At 36.3% G+C, this 20275-nt stretch overlaps 1 protein-coding gene across 1 annotated transcript in view; it reads left to right on the forward strand.

Moving 5' to 3' along the window:
- The window catches only part of AGMO (alkylglycerol monooxygenase), a 331345-nt gene extending 322720 nt beyond the window's left edge, over nt 1-8625 (forward strand). The window contains exon 13 of the mRNA XM_061197729.1: nt 8551-8625. Coding sequence (XP_061053712.1) covers nt 8551-8625 — 75 coding nt within the window. The remainder of the gene's footprint in view (nt 1-8550) is intronic.
- The last annotated feature ends 11650 nt before the right edge of the window (nt 8626-20275 follow it).

A 20275-nucleotide genomic window follows, 5' to 3' on the forward strand; every position in this document is an offset into this window, starting at 1 on the left:
TCTCCAAAATTTTCAAGCAGCTCATGCAGCTCACTATCAAAAAAACAAACAACCCAATCCAAAAATGGGCAGAAGACCTAAACAGACATTTCTCCAAAGAAGATATACAGATTGCCAACAAACACATGAAAGGATGCTCAACATCATTAATCATTAGAGAAATGCAAATCAAAACTACAATGAGGTATCACCTCACTCCAGTCAGAATGGCCATCATCAAAAAATCTACAAACAATAAATGCTGGAGAGGGTGTGGAGAAAAGGGAACCCTCTTGCACTGTTGGTGGGAATGTAAATTGATACAGCCACTATGGAGAACAGTATGGAGTTTCCTTAAAAAACTAACAACAGAACTACCATACAACCCAGCAATCCCACTACTGGGCATATACCCTGAGAAAACCATAATTCAAAAAGAGTCATGTACCACAATGTTCATTGCAACACTATTTACAACAGCCAGGACATGGAAGCAACGTAAGTGTGCATCATCGGATGAATGGATAAAGAAGATGTGGCACATATATACAATGGAATATTACTCAGCCGTAAAAAGAAATGAAATTGAGTTATTTGTAGTGAGGTGGATGGACCTCGAGTCTGTCATGCAGCGTGAAGTGAGTCAGAGGGAGAAAAGCAAATACTGTATGCTAACACGTATATATGGATCTAAAAGAAAAAATGGTTCTGAAGAACCTAGGGGCAGGACAGGAATAGAGATGCAGACATAGAGAATGTACTTGAGGACACGGGGAGGGGGAAGGGTAAGCTGGGACGAAATGAGAGAGTGGCATGGACTTATATACACTACTAAATGTAAAATAGATAGCTAGTGGGAATTTGCTGCATAACACAGGGAGATCAGCTCGGTGCTTTGTGACCACCTAGAGGGGTGGGATAGGGAGTGTGGGAGGGAGATGCAAGAAGGAGGAGATATGGGGATGTGTGTATATGTGTGGCTGATTCACTTTGTTATAAAGCAGAAGCTAGCACACCATTGTGAAGCAATTATACTCCAATAGAGATGTTAAAAAATCAATCAATAAATAAAAAAGACATCTCCCCCTCAAAAAAAAAAAGAAATAGTGGATTATATTACACTAAGGCTGTCAGTAGTCAAGGAAATCATTTTTCAGCCTTAATATTCAAATGACATAGCAGGAGCTACATGTACCTTATACCTATAGCTATTTTATACTGACAGCATTAATCCACATCAAATATTTTGACATTATAAAACTCTTTATCATATAAAATATTACTATCACTTGATTGAATAGATTTTTATTTTTGTCTTCCTTCTTCATCTTTTTTTTCACAAAAAATATATTAGTCAAATACTTGTCTGATAAAAAAAAAAAAAAAGTTGTGAGAAGAAAAGAAAAAAAATGTTTGAAACAGGGTCCAGTTAGGAAAACAGAAACCACTCTAGGTATTTCAAACAGTGGGATGTTAATACAAGGAACTGGTTTCAAAGGCATTGGAAGGGGCGGAAGAGCAAATGGAAGGAGGTGGGACTGGAGGACCAAAAGGGACGAATCAGTGAGACCCACAGATCAGAAGATGCGGGTGCCCTGCCGCTCAGCTCACAAGCCAGTGCTGGCTGTGGTGAGACACTACTGCAGTTGGTTCCAGATCCATTGAAGAGGCACTACCTCGAGCAGAGCTGGAACTGCTGAGAGCAGTGCTGCCTGTGCCCAGGCTGCTGCCATCCAGATCACCTCCCCTCCATTGTCACTACAGCTTCATCAGTAACTGCCCCCAAGGACCAGAGCCAGAAGCAGAAAGCTGCCCTCTTCCTCCTGCCTTCTGCTCTCCACTACCATTCTACTACCTTCTGTTTTCTGGTTGCTCTTTCTTGTCCTTCGGGCTCCATTTCATCCTTGTCATCAGGACCACTGTGTCCCTGCCTGTCCTCTTCTCCCTAAAAACACTGCTCCCAGGGTGACCTCATCACGGCACCATTTCTTTTTTTTTTTTTAATTTTTGTTGGGGTGTGATTGATTTACAATATTGTGTTAGTTTCAGGTGTACAGCAGGGTGAATCAGTTATACATATACATATACCCACTCTATTTCTTTTTTTTTTTTTTTTGGATTTTTTTCCATATAGGCCATTACGGAGTATTGAGTAGAGTTCCCTGTGTTACACGGCAGGTTCTTATTAGTTGTCTATTTTATATATGGCAGTGTGTATATGTCAATCCCAGTTTCCCAATTTATCCCTCCCCCCCTTTATACCCTGGTAACCATAAGTTTGTTTTCTACATCCTTGACTCTACTTCTGTTTTGTAAATAAGTTCATTTGTACCGTTTTTCTTTTTAGATTCCACATATAAGCAATATCATGTGATATTTGTCTTTCTGTGTCTGGCTTGCTTCACTCACTATGACAGTCTCTAGGTCCTTCCATGTTGTTGTAAATGCACAGCGCCATTTCTAATAGCAAAAACATGATTCTAGAATGACTCAAGCGTTCAACAGTACAGCATTGGATAAATATAGGTTATTCTTTAGATGGAATACTATGCACCATTTGGTGAAAACTGCACTGTACATCTGTTGACATTGAGAGACATTTATGGTATTGCTTAGTTAATAAACCATGTTATAATATTGCATGTTAAAAATGTATATTTAACAAAGAATTGGTTTTATTTTTCTCCAAATAATTCAGTAAAAACTTCTGTACATTTAACGTGTTTCCCTTAAAATAAATTGCTGCTGTTGTGGTTGTTACACTTGTGTTAAATAGCCAGTTAACTGATATTTTATGAACCTTATCAATGTCAGAGAAAGAATTTTTAAATAAAAATATACTTTTCAGTTTATAGGTGGGATATGATTTATTAGTGATACAAAATAGGTACATTCATTCCAGGAGAATTTTAGGAAATCAACATGGAGGTCTAAATTTGGTTCAAAATGTACACAGTGGAGTACAAGCCTACCTTGGAGATACTGCGGATTTGGTTCCAGACCACCATAGTAAAGAAATATTACAATAAAGTGAGTCACACAAATATTTTGGTTTCCCACTGCATATAAGTTATGTTTACACTATATCGTAGTCTATTAAGTGCACAATAACATTATGTCTAAAAAATTTTTACATACCTTAATTAAAAAATACTTTATTGCTAAAAATGCTAACTATCATCTAAGCCTTCAGCGAGTTATGGTAGTACCATCAAAGATCACAGATCACCATAACAAATATAATAATAATAAAGTTTGAAATTTGTGAGAATTACCAAAATGTGACAGAGAGATAGGAAGTGAGCAAGTGTAGTTGGAGAACTGGCACCTATAAACTTGCTTCATGCAGGTTTGGTACAGACAATACTGTACTGACTTCAGACTATACTACAAAGCTACAGTCATCAAAACAGTATGGTACTAGGCAGAATGAGACATATAGATCAATGGAACAGAATAGAAAGCCCAGAAATCAACCCATGTACTTATGGTCAATTAATTTACAACAAAGGAAGCAAGACTATACAGTGGAGAAAAGACAGTTTCTTCAACAAATGGTGCTGGGAAGATTAGACAGCTACATGTAAAAGAATGAAATTAGAACAGTCTCTAACACCATATACAAAAATAAAATCAAAATGGATTAAAGACATAAATGTAAGACCAGATACTATAAAACTCCTAGAGGAAAACATAGGCAGAACAGTCTGTGACATAAATCACAGCAATATTTTTTTGGATCCATTTCCTAGAGTAGTGGAAACAAACAAAAAAAATAAACAAATGGGACCTAATTAAACTTAAAAGTTTTTGCACAGCAAATTGAGTCCATAAACAAAACGAAAAGACAGCCTATGGAGTGGGAGAAAATATTTGCAAACGATGTGACTGACAAGGGATTAATTTCCAAAATACACAAACAGCTCATATAGCTTAATATCAAAAAACAAACAATCCAATCAAAAAATGGGCAGAAGGCCTAAATAGACATTTCTCCAAAGAAGACATATAGATGGCCAACAGGCACATGAAAAGATGCTTAACATTGCTAATTATTAGAGAAATGCAAATCAAAACTAGAATGAGGTATCACCTCACACCAGTGAGAATGGCCATCGTTAAAAAGTCTACAAGTAAGAAATGCTGGAGAGGATGTGGAGAAAAGGCAACCCTCCTGCACTGTTGGTGGGAATGTAAATTTGTGCAGCCACTATAGAGAACAGCATGGAGGTTCTTTAAAAAACTGAAAATAGAGTTACTATATGATCCAGCAATCCCACTCTCAGGCAAATATCTGGAGTAAACTCTAATTTGAAAAGATACATGCACCCCAGTGTTCACAGAAGCACTATTTACAATAGCCAAGACGTGGAAGCAACCTAAATGTCCATTGACAGGTTAATAGATAAAGGAGATGTGATACATATATATACAATGCAATGTTACTCTGCCATGAAAAAGAGTGAAATAATACCATTTGCAGCAACATGGATGGACCTAAAGATTATCATATTAAGTGAAGTAAGCCAAACAAAGACAAATATCATATGATATCACTTATATGTGGAATCTAAAAAGATGACACAAATGAACTTATTTATGAAACAGAAATAGACTCACAGACATAGAAAACAAACTTATGGTTACCAAAGGGGATAGCAGGGGAGGGGTGAGAGATAAATTAGGAGTTTGGGATTAACATACACACACTACTCTATGTAAAATAGATAACCAACAAGGATCAACTGTATAGCACAGGGAACTATACTCAATATATTGTAATAACCTATAATGGAAAAGAATCTGAAAAAGCATAGATATATATGTATATATGTATGTATAACTGAATCACTTTGCTGTACACTTGAAACTAATACAACATTGTAAATTAACTATTTCAATTTTAAAAAGTTAAAAAAAAAGGATTAGATGCCTGATTTGCTCCATTTTTAATAAGGCCTCTAAAAACACAGACCTAACGGGGAGGAGCAGCTGAATGACACGTCAGTTCCCGCTGACATTTTATTATGGATTAATGGCTCAGATTAGCCACCTGCCAATTGGTGAACTTTTGGGAAAGGGGCGGAGAAAACGTGGAGAGCATCTGTACAGGCCCAAGTTCAGGTATCAGAGTGGAGGGCCCTGGGAAGTCAAGGAAATAGCCTGAAGACAAGGACCACTAATGATGTGTTACACAGGGAGGGCTTGACACCAAAAGTGAACTTCCTCTGTTTCATATTTTGAATCCAGCTGTTAAAATCATGGGACTTGCCCAGACCTATTATAAAATAAGTGTTCATTGAGTTTGTACGTATCTGGAAGCATCATATCTACAGATTAGGGAAGAATATTGCAAAGAAAAAGTGCTGTGGTTGCCATGTAGTCTTACACTGGCCTAAATAGTAATTCTCCTGCCTTCATTGTACAAATAGTTGATTGAGAAATATGTTAATGAGCAATTATCTCAAATGACACTTTTAATCTGATCAGCTATGGAGAACTAAAATGAACAGCCTAATACAAAAATCAAGAGAAAGATTGGACAAGGGAAAATTTAAAATGAAATGACTATAATAATCAAGTGATCATGTTGAGTCCATGTTAAGTAGTTTTCCAGCTTAAAATTATAAATGAAATGTATGTTTAGATCTATTATAAGTATATACACACATTCAAAAATATAAAAGCAAATCTGTGTTTCCCTATTTAACTATTTTCTAATAAAACTGGGTGTCTATTTCAGGGTCATGCATATTTTGAGAAGGACATATTCATTTCATTTAATTTCTATGATCCTGTGCCAATCTGGATTTCATTATATATAAAAAAATCCACTTTATGCTTAAAATATTGATTGTGAAAAGGTCTTAGAAACCTAGTAGTTAGTGGCAAAAAAGTACAGTGATTACTAAAAAAGGGAAAATGAATTCACTATTGATGTTCGTGTTCACTGAACTAACTTCCCAGGATGTGTAGTTTGATTTTCTGGGGGGCATTAAGTAAACAAAAAACATCATACAAGCTCTGATATTTAGTAGTTTTGTGACTGCTTGGTAAACCACATAAATTATGAGTTCCCATTGCCTCACCAGTAAACTGGATACCAATTCTGCAAGTTTGCCATGAGAATAAAACATTGTAATCTAGTAAAGGCACCTAAGATGCCTAAGCCCAGCCTAAGCAAGGGTTTCACTGTGCATTAATCTTACATGTGAATCTGACCCCTTCGCTTCATTAGCTTTTCTCCTCCATTTGGAGGGATAATACATAGGGGCCTGAAAAAATAGAAAACCAAAAACAGAGAAACAAAATAAAACTACAAACTGTGCAACATTGCATTTTTTGGTAAGAAGGTAAAAGCATTTTAGGTAACAAGATCTTTGTGTTTTAATTAGGGATGGGTCCTTAAGGAAACAGAACTGGATTTATAGTTTCAAAAGTGGAAAGATTTAGTTGGGAAGTGGTGAATTAACAACAAAGGCAGGTACTGAATTATAATCTTTTTCACACTTTTGTTAGATCAGAGGTTCTTAATATTTCAGAGATCCTAGATGAAAGTATGGATAGTCTAGTGGGTGGAGAGTAGGGACGAGGAGAATTATGACATACAAAATTTTACACACAGTTGTAGAGGTTTCATTCTCCCTAGACTTCAACCAATGAAATAATCCATGTGACCCTAGACACTAGATTGAAAACCAATAAAAATTGCTGCCAAATATTTTTCAGATACCAGTGCCTTGCACAGCACAAAGTATCTATTAGTTGCTCAATTAATATTATGGATCCAAATTAAACTATTCACCCCGATACCATAGATTTATCATCTCTGTCCCACTTGAAAGCTGTCTTCTCAGCTATCCCTCTGCCAACATTAACCCATATTCATATACAAATGTAATTCACTGCACAATCTACTAACTTTCACAAATACCCCCTTATCTTGATATTACTTTGCTTGGCACCGCGTGAGAAATCCCATGAGGTCATTTTACTTGAAGTATAGTCAAAAGAAACAAAATCAAAACCAGCCTTTAAATATATTGCATTTGATTTCTGAGACAACTCCAGAATGTTAATATTGTTCTTGACTCCTGCTTCAAAATAACTTTTTATTTTATTTTTGGTATTTTTTTTTTATATTGTGGATGTTATAGGCTGAAAGTAACACATGGATTTGAATAAAACTATCAGATTAGCTAATGTGAAGGATAATGGTTCTCTAGAAAGAACAAGAAGGTTCACATGAAACTGAACAACCTACCCATCTAATCGAAATATCCGGGTTTAAGAGGATTTTGTTGTTGTTGTTATTTTCATATCCAGGCTTTAATAGCAAATTCATGGCAGTTGAGGGTATTTTCTGTGAATGAATGACTGGCCTCAGTTAATGGCCTTGGCTTCACTTTAGTCCATCACCCCAGAATGTTCCCCATGCCTTCATCTTATTACTTAACTATGTCTCTTTGTACATTTTAATGGATCTTCCAGTAATTGTGATCTTTCTGGGGAGAGGCAAGTGGTCATATTTTAATCATTTGAAGAAGAAGTTTGCACAATAAAAAAAAAATATGGAGAATCCCTTTCACAGCTTTCCCCATATCCCCAGCTGTTTGGGCATTTTTCATCATCACTCTAATAACACATAAAATGGAGATCATAAAAGAAATCCTATAGCTTAATTTTAGTGCATAGGTAAAGGGTAAGGGTTGATTTTGGAAAGCTCTGAGGTGTAAGGACTATGAGCAGTGCCTAGATTTTACCTCAAGAAGAGCAGAAGGTGTGTGTGTTTAGGTCATTATGGCATTTAGATGACACACAATGAAAATTTCTGCAACCGGTTAATTCTTCCTGAGGATGACTGTATTATCATTCTTGCTAGGATCATAAGAAGTCAACACTTTTACTTGGTTAAATTTTGGTGATTTATTGGGAATGTGTGGTGTTACTTGAAAGCAAAGGGGTAAACTCAATGAACTCTTATGATTGCTTATTATGATTTACTATGTCTTCAATTTTAAAGAGAATTTTGCAGTTACAGTTTTATACCTGGTAGGATCAAAAGACTAAGTAGTTAAGTCAGCAGTGTTTAGAATTTAATTCATGTTGGGTGAAGTTCATAATATGGTAGATCACATTGCCTCAGAGAGAAATGATTCCTTAATACTGTTTTTATTTCTCCCTTTCCAAAGGCTTCTTAAACTATATAAATAATGAGATTGTTTAGTACGATACAAACAACATGCAATGTATCCAAAAGCCGGAAGACAGTTCTGTTTCATTCACTGTCTAATTTACATAGCCCCATCCCTAGAAATGACCCAGATTTGTGAGGATATTTTATTTTAAAAGCCACAGAAACAAAACTTTTTACTCCTACTCTTCACATAACATGTTTTAAGCTGGGTTGGCTAAATTCTATCAGTGAACAACTGCTAGATTCAATTTGAATAATTTAATTGCTTAAAATATGTATATTCATTTTCCCCTAGAAAGGTATTTCTAACTCAATTGAACAGAAGTATTGAATCAATTTTAATTGTTCTTCCTCTCTGTATTTTATTTCTTTAGATTTTTTTTTCCATCTGCATTGCTTTCTGGGGAGTAAGAAGCATGAAACAACTTGTCTCAGACCCTTGGAAATGACTAAACGTTTGTACACAATTCTCTTGTTTTAATCATTTGTCCACAACGATAATATATTATTAGTGCCTATGGAAATATAGTTATCTTATATAATGATTATATGAACTATTTCTCTAATGTGAGGTAGATACATTTATCTACTCTTGCTTCCTTTCCGCATTTATTATCCTCTATTAAAATTAAAGTCAGCTGCAGTTACTTTATTGCTAGGGTTGAAAGAAAATGATTTCAAATAGAATGATGTTACATCCACTGGTAACTTCTAAGCCAATGAGTATGAGAAGAAGGGATAAAACTTCAAAACAGTAAAAAGAATGAAGATTTTATTAGCATTGTTTAGACAACTTTTCATTTGCTGTCTGCTAAAATTGTGCTTGGATACATATTTGTTGTCATAAAAATGTATTACATGAGTTGTCTGCCTAAGGCTAGGTTTACCTTTGAAAGCCATATAACCTAAGGAGTAACATTACAGAAAATGACATCACTGAAATGAAAATCACCAGAATTCATCAGAATTCATTTATTCCATAGATTAATTTGTGATATATATGTCTAATATGTTTGGTCAGTTTGTTTTGGCAGATTGAGGAGTGTGCGGTATTTCTGTGCTATTTTAAATTGTCACAATCATGTTAAAAGACTCTCTAAATAAAATTGCCCAAGCATTGTGTGTATATTATTCATTGGGATTGTAAAAATCTGCCAAGTATTTCATTAGCAGGGAACTGACAGAGTTAAGCAGGAAATGGGTCAAAGGGGGAAGGTCTGAAAACAGTTGGAATTTTTTTCTTTCCTTCTTCCAGTATTTCTTAGATTTAAAGTTACAATTTAAGTAACCAAAGTTATAAGCACTAAAACAGTTAATACTGTCCTTCACTGAGCTTTGCCTATATTCATTGCTGGTTTAAAGAGACTGATCAGTTGGTTGACTTATTTTTAATATGTGTTTTCTAACCTTTGAACAGAGAAAAGTTGTGGAACTAGTAAAAAGAATGAAACTGCAGGTGTCTGTGTGGACTCATGATGCAAAACTGAAGCACATTTATTTTGCAAACTGGAAAAGCAGAAGAAGATTAAATTTTGCATGATGGAAAAAATTAACAAATTATATCTCAAGCGTCAGAAGTAGGGAATTGGCTTTGCTTCATTCATCTTTTTTTACTTCTTAATTTAACACAGAGCTAGAGCAAATACTTGAACCCATAACAGATATTAGTCCCTATTCTTCTCCCTTACCAAGAGTTCTTGCTGGGCGTTGCATATTTAGAATCGTATTAAAGCAGGGAAACCTCTGTTGGCTTGAAATTGCTAATTTTATAGCATAAAAACTCTGAATACCCATATTCTACATCCTAAAACCCTTCAATCTATAGGTTACAGCCTTCAAGAACAGCAAAGAAAAGAGAGCTTCCACAAATCTGTAAGTAGATTTTTAATGTGTTAGGACAGTTTATTGGCTTCCCCATGAGTCATGTATAAACATGTATATATGCTTGAATGTATATGAATTTATAGGAGTGGTCTAGGAATGAGCTTAATAATGGAAATAAAGAATTCAAAATTGATAAAAGATATTTTTATGCTGAAGTTTAGTTTTCTTTTAGTCAACTCAAATTAATCCATTTTCTTTTCTCTCTTAGTTACTCTCACTATGATTATAAATTATTATTATTTTTTTTTAGAAATGCAGACATTTTCAAGCTAGGAATTTTCAGGCCTTTGAAAGTAGAAGTGATTCCCAGATAGGTAGTATTCCCAAGGCCTGTGTGTTAATCAGGGCACTTTTTTCTTCACCTTCAACCTTGTTAATTTTCCAGTCAAGTTTTCTCTTGTCGAGCACTAATACATGATGACAGATCATATAACTATTATTAATGTTGTAAATTCATCTTGAGTGATGCCATGTAATTTATGCTTACTCTTGACTGGAAGCACTTTACCTCTCTCTCTCTCTCATTCTCTCAAGAGAAAAGCACTAAAAATAGGGCTCATCAATTACTCAGCACTTGTACTGGAGAGATGTCAACTGACTTTGAAATGATTATGAATATTCTCATGTTTGATAATCTACCATAAGGAAGGCCAGAGAGAGGGAAGACATATTTGTTTATTGAGTAATACTCGATTAGCGTTCTTCCCTTTACTCTCTAAAATCCTGGGAATTAAGTGCTGTTGATACCATTTTACAGAAGAGAATTCTGAGGCTGAGAGAGGTTAAAAAACGTGCTCAGACCTATCATGCTTAATCGATTGTAAGAAGAAAATTTAAAACCTCTGAGTTCTGACACTGAAGGCCATGTTTCTCCTTTACATGATATCAGATACCCAAGGCAAAACTTTAGAATACAGGCTCAGGAGTTTAAGTTCAGAGAACTTCCTATTCAATTCGATGTTCCAAGGTACAAAACAAAGTTCGGAGAAAAAGTAGTTTGGTTACAGGATGGATTAGTTAACTAGGTGCATGAGTACAGAACATATGATCTTTCTGAAAGTGATAAGGCCCCAGGTTATTTTATAGGATTGCCATATGTCTAAAAGAAGTCCATTCCTGTACTTGATTTGATTTGATAAAATTGCCCATTACTCTAGCTCTATTTGTTGTGTCATTTACTTCCCCTTCATCTTGTTCTGTCTAATTATTTTGGTTAAACTTAATCTAATAATCTCATGGCCATGATATTCAGCAATATGTGGATCTGTCCTTGAGTATCTGAAGTTCAATTGATCACCAAAGTACATGAACCTTTGTTATATTTAACATTACCAGCTTGCATTAATGTTTATCAGAGGTTCTCACATTTCACTTTACTGGTCATATATGATTCAATTATTCGGTGTACGTTCTGCAATAGAACCATTGAGCGGAATTCTTTAAGGTATGGTGTACATTATGATGAACATAATGTGATTTATTAGGGAGAGCAACAGTAGTTAGAAAGTGAGTTCCCTTTTTTTATGCCCTCTCCTCTATATTTTTACATTTGTAGCTTCCAGAATCCCAAGGAATGATAGAAAACACAGAGGTAGTTTGGCTTTCAGAATCTTAAAACATTTTTCATGTCACTATTTTCAGCAGCACTATGGAAGGTGTCAGGCCCCATCTTAAGCCTACCTCAAGGAAAGTAGATTTAACAATGTTCTATCTGTTACTGGGGTATTTTTTCAGAACTTGCTCCAGTCTGCTGCCTTTTCTTCTCAATAGCATAACAGATAACTTCTCCCTCACCAAAAACTCAATTGGAAAAAGTCATTAGCAAAAAAAGCAAATCAGCAAGGATTGATGGTTTTCTCTTGTGGGTTGTGTCTGCTTTTTGGAATTCTGCAAGTGTCATACCTCTTTAGTCAGATTTTCCAGCCATTCCAGACTCACCAGTATCCATCAATCATAAGTTCATTCCCTAGGTGTGTTCTCCTTTAGTTTTAACAGCAATAAATCCAAAATCCTAACTTGCATAGATTTACATTACAGAAAACAGGAAGAAGTAACCTTTGTCTTTATGTATCAGGATTACCTGTGGATCTTTTTAAAACTGAAAAATTGCTGGTAGGAACATTGGAATTCTGATTTAGTAAGATTCAAGTGGTACCAGAGTGTCTGTATTGTTCAAGGTTCTACTATTAATAAGTTACAGAGGCTATAAGCAATCTAGAGTGAAAGAAAACTTCTCTAGACCCTCTCCTTGAGATTCAGAAATATGCAGGAGAGATGTACAATGTAAGGGAATATTGTTTCTATAGCTAATTAAAAGAATGGGGTGATAATGATTAAAAAAACATGGATATTTAGATATGCCATCCAAGGAAAAGTATACTTTAATATGAGATTATTTTGCATATCCTCACAAACCTGAGAAAAACCCTGAAAGTTTAAAGCCTAGGTAAGCGTCAATGAGATGGGGAGAGGACAGAAGTCTAGCAGGCAAAGGAAACATGATCCCTACTGGGCATATACCCTGGGAAAACCATAATTCAAAAAGAGTCTTATACCACAATGTTCATTGCAGCACTGTTTACAATAGCCAGGACATGGAAGCAACCTAAGTGTCCATCAACAGACGAATGGATAAAGAAGAGGTGGCACGTATATACAATGGAATATTACTCAGCCATAAAAAGAAATGAAATTGAGTTATTTGTAGTGAGGTGGATGGACCTAGAGTCTGTCATACAGAGTGCAGTAAGTCAGAAAAACAAATACCATATGCTAACACATATATATAGAATCTAAAAAAAAAAAAGGTTCTGATGAACCTAGGGGCAGGACAGGAATAAAGACGCAGATGTAGAGAATGGACTTGAGGACACGGGGAGGGGGAAGGGTAAGCTGGGATGAAGTGAGAGAGTGGCATGGACATATATACACTACCAAATGTAAAATAGATAGCTAGTGGGAAGCAGCTGCATAGCACAGGGAGATCAGCTCAGTGCTTTGCAGCCACCTAAAGGGGTGGGATAAGGAGGGTGGGAGGGAGAAGCAAGAGGGAGGGGATATGGGGATATATGTGTACATATAGCTGATTCACTTTGTTATACAGCAGAAACTAACACAATACTGTAAAGGAATTATACTCCAATAAAGATGTTAAATAAATAAATAAATAACTTTCAAAAAAAAAGGAAGTGTGATCAAAAAATATTGGTGCCATAGCCCTGTTTATATTTGCCCCTGATTTTTCGTTTTTAATAAAATATTATTAATAGCAGAATTAAAATGTACTGGATTGAGTTTGATAGATATCGATTTTGTACTTTTGGCTTTTGCCAGGGCTTCTTGTGATAAAGTGAAAGGTGGATGTGCAGTGAAGAGAGTTCTCACTTTAATACAAAGTTAAGTATGAAAGATGTCCATATATAATAGTTTCTGTTCCTCCTGCTCTGCCCTATTCAGACAAAAATGCAACTAACATCTCCTTTCAGGAATAGTACACAGCATGCATTTTACTTTGCTGGTAAAATGCTGTGTGCTAAGACAATCAGTGTCTAAGGATGGCTAATTCCTTCTAGGCAGGAGATGTGGGGAGACTGTCTAACAATGGCATCTGGCAGCCACGTGGCACACTAAGAAGCCTTACCTTGTCCTATACAATACTCTGCAGGAACAAAACCATCAGGCTGCTAATTTGAATCAATAAGTCAAAAAATTGATAAATAAATGCATGTTAAATGATAAATTAAGTACTGAATTTTTTCCAGAAAATTCATGCTAAATATGTAACTTGCATAAAATGTTTATCAATCTGTACTCACTCTTTCATCTGCCTGCAATGTCTTCCTCCAGATGTTGGCATTATGGGTTGAATTGTGTCCACCCAAAATTCAAATGTTCACGTCTTAACCCCCCCTACCGAAAACCTAAGATGTGACCTTATTTGGAAATAGTGTAGTTAATAGATGTAATTAGGTTGAGATGAGGTTATACTGGAGTAGCATGGACCCTTACCCAATACGACTGGTGTTCTTATAAAACGTGGAAATTTGGGCAAACATACACTCAGGGAGAATGCCATGGAAACATGAAGGCAAAAATCAGGGTGATGTGTCTCCCGGTCAAGAACAACCAAGGTTGCCTGCAAACTATCAGAAACTAGGAGAGAGTCATGGAACATATATTCCCTCACAACTCTAGGAAGGAACCAAACCCAGTGACACTTTAGTTTTGGACTTCTAGCCTCCAGAACTGTGAGACCACAAATTTCTGTTGTTTCAGCCACCCAGTTTGCGGTACATTGCTGTGGAAGCCCTAGCAAACTGATATTGTTTGTATGATTTGATCTCTAACCTCAACAGGTCTTTAATCAAATGCCTTCTTAATGAAGTTTTCTCTCACTAAAATCACACACACACACACACACACACACACATCCCAAAAGAGTTCTTCTATTTATTTTTCTCCTTATTACTTGCATGCTTTAGTTTTACTTATCCTTCTTGTTTATTTTATTTAAATCAACAGAGAATACTTAGTACTCTCCACTAAGTGTCTGTGAGAGCAGGGATTTCTTATAGTTTTATAGTCCTGTTTCCCCAGCTACTCAAATAATGACTGACACACAGGAGGTGCTCAATAACTATGTGTCATGAGTGAATTAATGAACTCCCTAGTTATTTAAGACCATATATTAACCCAAGGTAAAACTAATATCTTTCAATCTCAGTTTTGGCTGAATCCCAAGATAATAGTTACCAGCTAATCCTAAATTCCAAAGTGAGATTATAGAAAACCATGAAAGACCTCCACTGTCTTAAATTCATGCTAAGACTCTTAATTCCTCACACAAAAGAAGATTTGTAAGTTTAGGAAATGAGGATAGGAGAGAGAATTTCTGGAGAGAGCTTGATGGAATGAAGATTCCACCTGTCCCTCGCTTCACATGGGAAAAGTTGGCAGTGCTTCCTTCCCTTTCCCTCAAACTTCGTAAGCAAAGCTTCAGAGAGGCCAATTAAGAGCTAGCTATTCATCCTCTGAAGTTTGTGGCATGCTTCAGTGGACTTCTGTCTGACCCATCTCTGTCTGGCCAAGTGGCCAGTGGCTGCATTTGGGAAGTAACCACACTCATGGCACCGGGTCTCGTTTGCAAGTTTTCCCACGAACTAGAAGGCCACAGTGAGTGTGAGAGCTGGCATAGGATAGCTGGGGGGACAGAATGCCGGTTGAGAGATGCTGGAGACGTACAGCCCGATGGTGACATGAGGGTGGAGCCAGGAGCAGCAGTTGGGAAGGCATCACCCTTGTCAGGAATTGAGCTGAGAGATCCTAGTGGACAGTTAGTCTTATTTTCCCCCCAGGGTGTGGGGAAATAGCAGGAAATCAGTGGTGGCCAGGAAAGCTCTTTCCTGACCCTTATGCTTCAACCATGACTAAGCTCTGGGCTTCAGGAGAGAAGACGTGATAAAGTAAAGAGAAACCAAGATAAAAACCCCAATACCCCTCCTACAGGACACATACACACACACACACACACACACACAGCACACAGCACACAGCACACACTCACAGGTTCACTACATACTTTTCACCTGCAGCAGGCCAAATCGGGAGGGAGGGGTCACAGGAGAGGAAGAGCCTCTAATAAAGTTCAGAGTTGGTTTTCAAACAGAGACATTGGCATATTAATTTTTGAACTGGGAATATTTTTATGACTAAAGTGACTAAAGGAAATAGATTCAAAGAGAACTCGGGTCATTTATGGATGCTGCTCAAGATGTCATTCAAGGGCAGAGAAATGGCTTGGGCTTTACAGAGAGAATGGAGGGGGAGTGGAAAAAATTAAAGCAACTGTTTTCTTTTGTGTTCTGTGAGTCCTGTGTTTTCAGCATACTGTCCCGTACTCCGCTGTGCAAATAGGGAAGAGCATCTCTTTATGAAAATTATTTGAAAATTCTGGGATGCAATCTACGCATATGCTTTATGTATAATAAACCATAGATAGTCTCATTTTCCAAGTCTGCAGCATTTATCACTCTTATTTTAAAAACAATACAATTTAAACAAATTATAAAAGTTTTCTAACACAGACTAGCTGTCTTGAGACTTCTGAAAGATGGTACGATAAGATTATTTATTTACTTTTTAAAAGTTAAAACAATGACTTTATAAACCAATTTCTGTAGCAAGCAGTGTGGGAAAGGTGAATAGGTCTAAAGTAATTTTTTTCTCTGTTTCAGCACTTTTGAAAGGCACAAAAGGGAATAAGACCAATCCAGAAATTCATGATGTCTCTCCAGTTTTTCCTTTTCCCATATGAGCAGAGTCGGGAAGTGTACAGACACATTAGAGAATGTTTCCACTGTGTGGGAGAAACATCTGCAGAGTAGGCCTTTGACCACCAGAAGTGGAGAGAAAGAAGCATATGGGGGTGGAAGCAGCAGACACGAAAATAAAAACTGGGAGCTGGCTAGGCCCAAACATCCAACTGACTTGCCTAGCCTTCTGTTTACCTTTTCCATTACATAAGGAGACTAAGAGCAGTAACATTCTTAAGAAAAACAGTTTTTAAGTATGGTGTTGAAATAGAGTTCATAGCACACCCTTCAGTTTTTCTTTTTCTGTGAGTATGGGAAATGATAGCATTCTGCTTTGCCCATCACCTGCTATAGAGCCTATGCTGGGTGGTTTTCCTGGGTTTCTTCCTACTGGTCCTTTGCAGCCATTTATTACAATGGCTATGCCAAAGCCCAGAAGCTGCAGGCCTCCGCTCAAACCAGGGGAAGCACAGTGAAGACAGAGATGAGCTCTGAGTAAATTCCTCATAAAACATCAGGGGCAAAAATGGGCTTTGAAAATGCAAATGATTATCATTAGAAAGTAATATGCAACTACTGGAGAAACATTTGAAAGAATAATGTGGTCTAGCAAAACAATCCTGCAATCTGCATTCAATCACTACTAACCAAAAATGCTTGCAATGGTCCTTTGTATTGTTGGGAGCCAAGTGTTTTCTGGAACTCTTAAAGCCAGTTTTACCAAGTGGCAAATTACCAACAAAATATTAGTGAAAAAAATAAGCAGCCTTAGACTTGACATGTCCAGTAAAGGGGAGACTCTCCAACTGTAATGACCAAGGTATTGAGATCAACAGGAATATTGATATACATACCTGTAAATGCTCACAGATGAGTTTTGGGGGTTGGTTTGTTTTCGTCTATAGCATGTGGGTCTGGACATCTTGCCCACTAAATAGCTTATGTATGAGGACAGTTAAAATTCAGTATACAGAATTTTTAAAATTATATGGGACAGAGCTATATTTAGAAGATTGGACAGGAAGAATACATACCATGAACTTTTGGAACCTACTTAATTAATTTTGATTCTAGGCCAATATAACAAGTCTCTTAAGTGCAGTGGTATTGAAATTCTATTAACCTTATTCTCATAGAAAACAAGACACATATTCTTTAGAGATCATGGTTTTCACTATTCACCATTGGTTCAGAGCCTTACTGAACAAGGCTCTTGGGCTCTAATCTTCAAAAAGAAAGTTCTAGCCCTGGATATGATTAAGTTTCAGACAAATCATCTGCCTTCACCCCTCACAGTTCACACCTGGCATCCATGAGAAGGGTAGCCTCCTTGGGATGCAGACTGGCAGTCACAAGGCAGAAGCCCTGCTGTCTTTCATGAAAGAACTACTTATCCTGGAGCCATATATCATACATGGCCAAAGTATGTGGTTTAGGAGATGTCAGGCATACTCAGAAATCCTAGGCCTCATTCATTCAGCTACCAGAAACAGAAATATATTCATAAGAAGCCTTTTCAACAAAATACCATAAAGTTAGAATGAAGTTGAGACCCAATGTGTTTACTGCCAAAAAACGGGCAAGCAAACTGAAAGACATTAGATTTTCTAACTTAAATGTATCATACCTTTCAATTTATTTTTCTGAAAGGGACTGATAAAATTAGTTAAAATCAATATTCAACCAAAATATGCATTGAAGATTAACAGTAAATAAGATGATGACCACTTTGGAGGCATTTTTAAAGATGATAAAGTAAAGTTTATTATAATATAGATATAAAAGAAATGCTTTCATGAATTTTAATCTTACAGAATTTTTTAAACTTTATATTCTGGGGAAAGTTTAAAAGAACAGATTTTTAAATTTTTATTGTTAATGCCAGTATCACACAAGAAAACAATTTATTTGTAGCTCTCATGATTCTTTTTATAAAATAACCTTTTTTTATTTCTCTCTCCTTCCTTCCTTCCTTCTTTCCTTCTTGCCTTCATTCCTTCTCTCTTTCTTCCCTCCTTCCCTTCCTTCCTTCCCTCCTTCCTTTGCCTTTCTCCAAAGAGAAATACCATTTTATTTCTTTTAAAGCTTCAGAAATTCATATTCAAATGAGCATTCTGATATTTGAGATGGAGATTAAATATAGGATAATTTTTAAAATATTCAGATTGGTGGAGATGGGGGAGATTAAATTAAAGGCTGTTTCCCCAGGAGGTATTACTTTTAACAGATTTTCAGCAAATTATTAGAACACGCTGTTTCTGTCTAATCAATATGGGCTTAACAAAGACAATCACATTTTAGAAAACTGTACTTGCAATTTTATTGTAATTTTTTGTATTTAATAAACTGGAAAAAAATGCCTATGTTGTCTTTTCTGTGCCCCTCATGGCATTAAAGACAATTGATTTTATATGGGTTTTTACTTGAATATAATTCCATGATGCTAAAAGGCCTAATTCACTCTAATCTAACTGCAGTTTGGCCCCCAAATATGACATAGATGCTAACAGGTTATCAATTTCTTGCCTTGTGCACTAACTCCTTGGATCTTCACATCCACACTAGTAAGTAGTCATTATGCCCATTTTATAGCTGAGAACACTGAGCCTTTGAGAGAGTAAGCACCTTGCTAAAAGTTATGTGGTGGTTAAATGGAAGGATCCGAAAGAGAACCAGGAGTATTTGAATCTAGAATCTGATATATTACATCATCTCTCACTGAACTGAAAGTCAAGAACAAAATCTAGACAAATAAAGGTGTTTAAGTCTGGTTTTTCCCCAAGGAAAGTGATTCATCTAAAGCATGAAATTAACATTTTATATGTTGGAAATTGAAACATCAGAATATCATGAGAGGTAGTAAAAAAATGAACACTTGCCAACTTCAAACACCTGGTCCGTTGTTCTCTTTCACCCGGCAGAATGGATGAGGACCATGAGATCCATTTACTTGGATCTTCTTCCAACTGTGTGGGTTTCGGATATGAGCAATTTTATTTTCTCTGAAGTCAGGGGGGGAGAAAGGAAAATATATTAAAAGGGCAAAGTAGACATATAAAGATAGAACCCTTCTCAATTGCTAATATATGCCATCATGATCAATAATGAAAAGCATATGTGAACCAAAGAAATACATTCTCCAATATGTTTTACTAATTTTTTTATTGTGGTAAAATACACATAATATAAAACTGACAATTTAACCATTTTTGAGTGTACAGTTCAATGGCATTAAGTATATTCCCATTGATGTGTAATTATCCCCACCATCCTTCTCCAGAACTTTTCATCTTCCAAAACTGAAACTCTGTAACCATTAAACACTAACTCTCCCTTCCTCCTTCCTCCATTCCCTGGAAGCCACCACCCTATGTTCTGCTTCTATGATTTTGAGTATTCTAGGCACCTCATAAAAGTGGACTCATACCATATTTGCCCTTACGCGACAGGCTTATTTCACTTAGCATAATGTTTTCAAGATTCATCCATGTTGTATCGTGTCAGAGTTTCCTACGTTTTTAAGGCTGAATATTCCATTATATGCATATGCCACATTTTGTTTATCCTTTCGTCCAATGATGGACACTTGGGTTGCTTCCACCTTTGGGCTATTGTGACAATGCTGCTGTGAACATAGTTGTACATAGTTGTATGTCTTTAGCTATAAGTTCTGTCGACAACACCCTCAGAAGCTTTGGAAATCCCTGAGTTCTACTCATTCACTGTTAACAAAGTAACAAAGTTTCCTGTTTTCCTGTTTTCTTTCTTAGGAGCTGCCTATATTAAAACTAAATACAACAAACAGTCATCAGAATCAAAACACAGGTATCCAAAACTCCTGTAATTTTATGTTATAATGAATATTAAAATTAAAGGAAAAAAACAAGGGAGCCTTCCAATATCA

Source organism: Eubalaena glacialis, chromosome 8 (genome assembly GCF_028564815.1).
Source record: "Eubalaena glacialis isolate mEubGla1 chromosome 8, mEubGla1.1.hap2.+ XY, whole genome shotgun sequence".
Lineage (NCBI taxonomy): Eukaryota > Metazoa > Chordata > Mammalia > Artiodactyla > Balaenidae > Eubalaena > Eubalaena glacialis.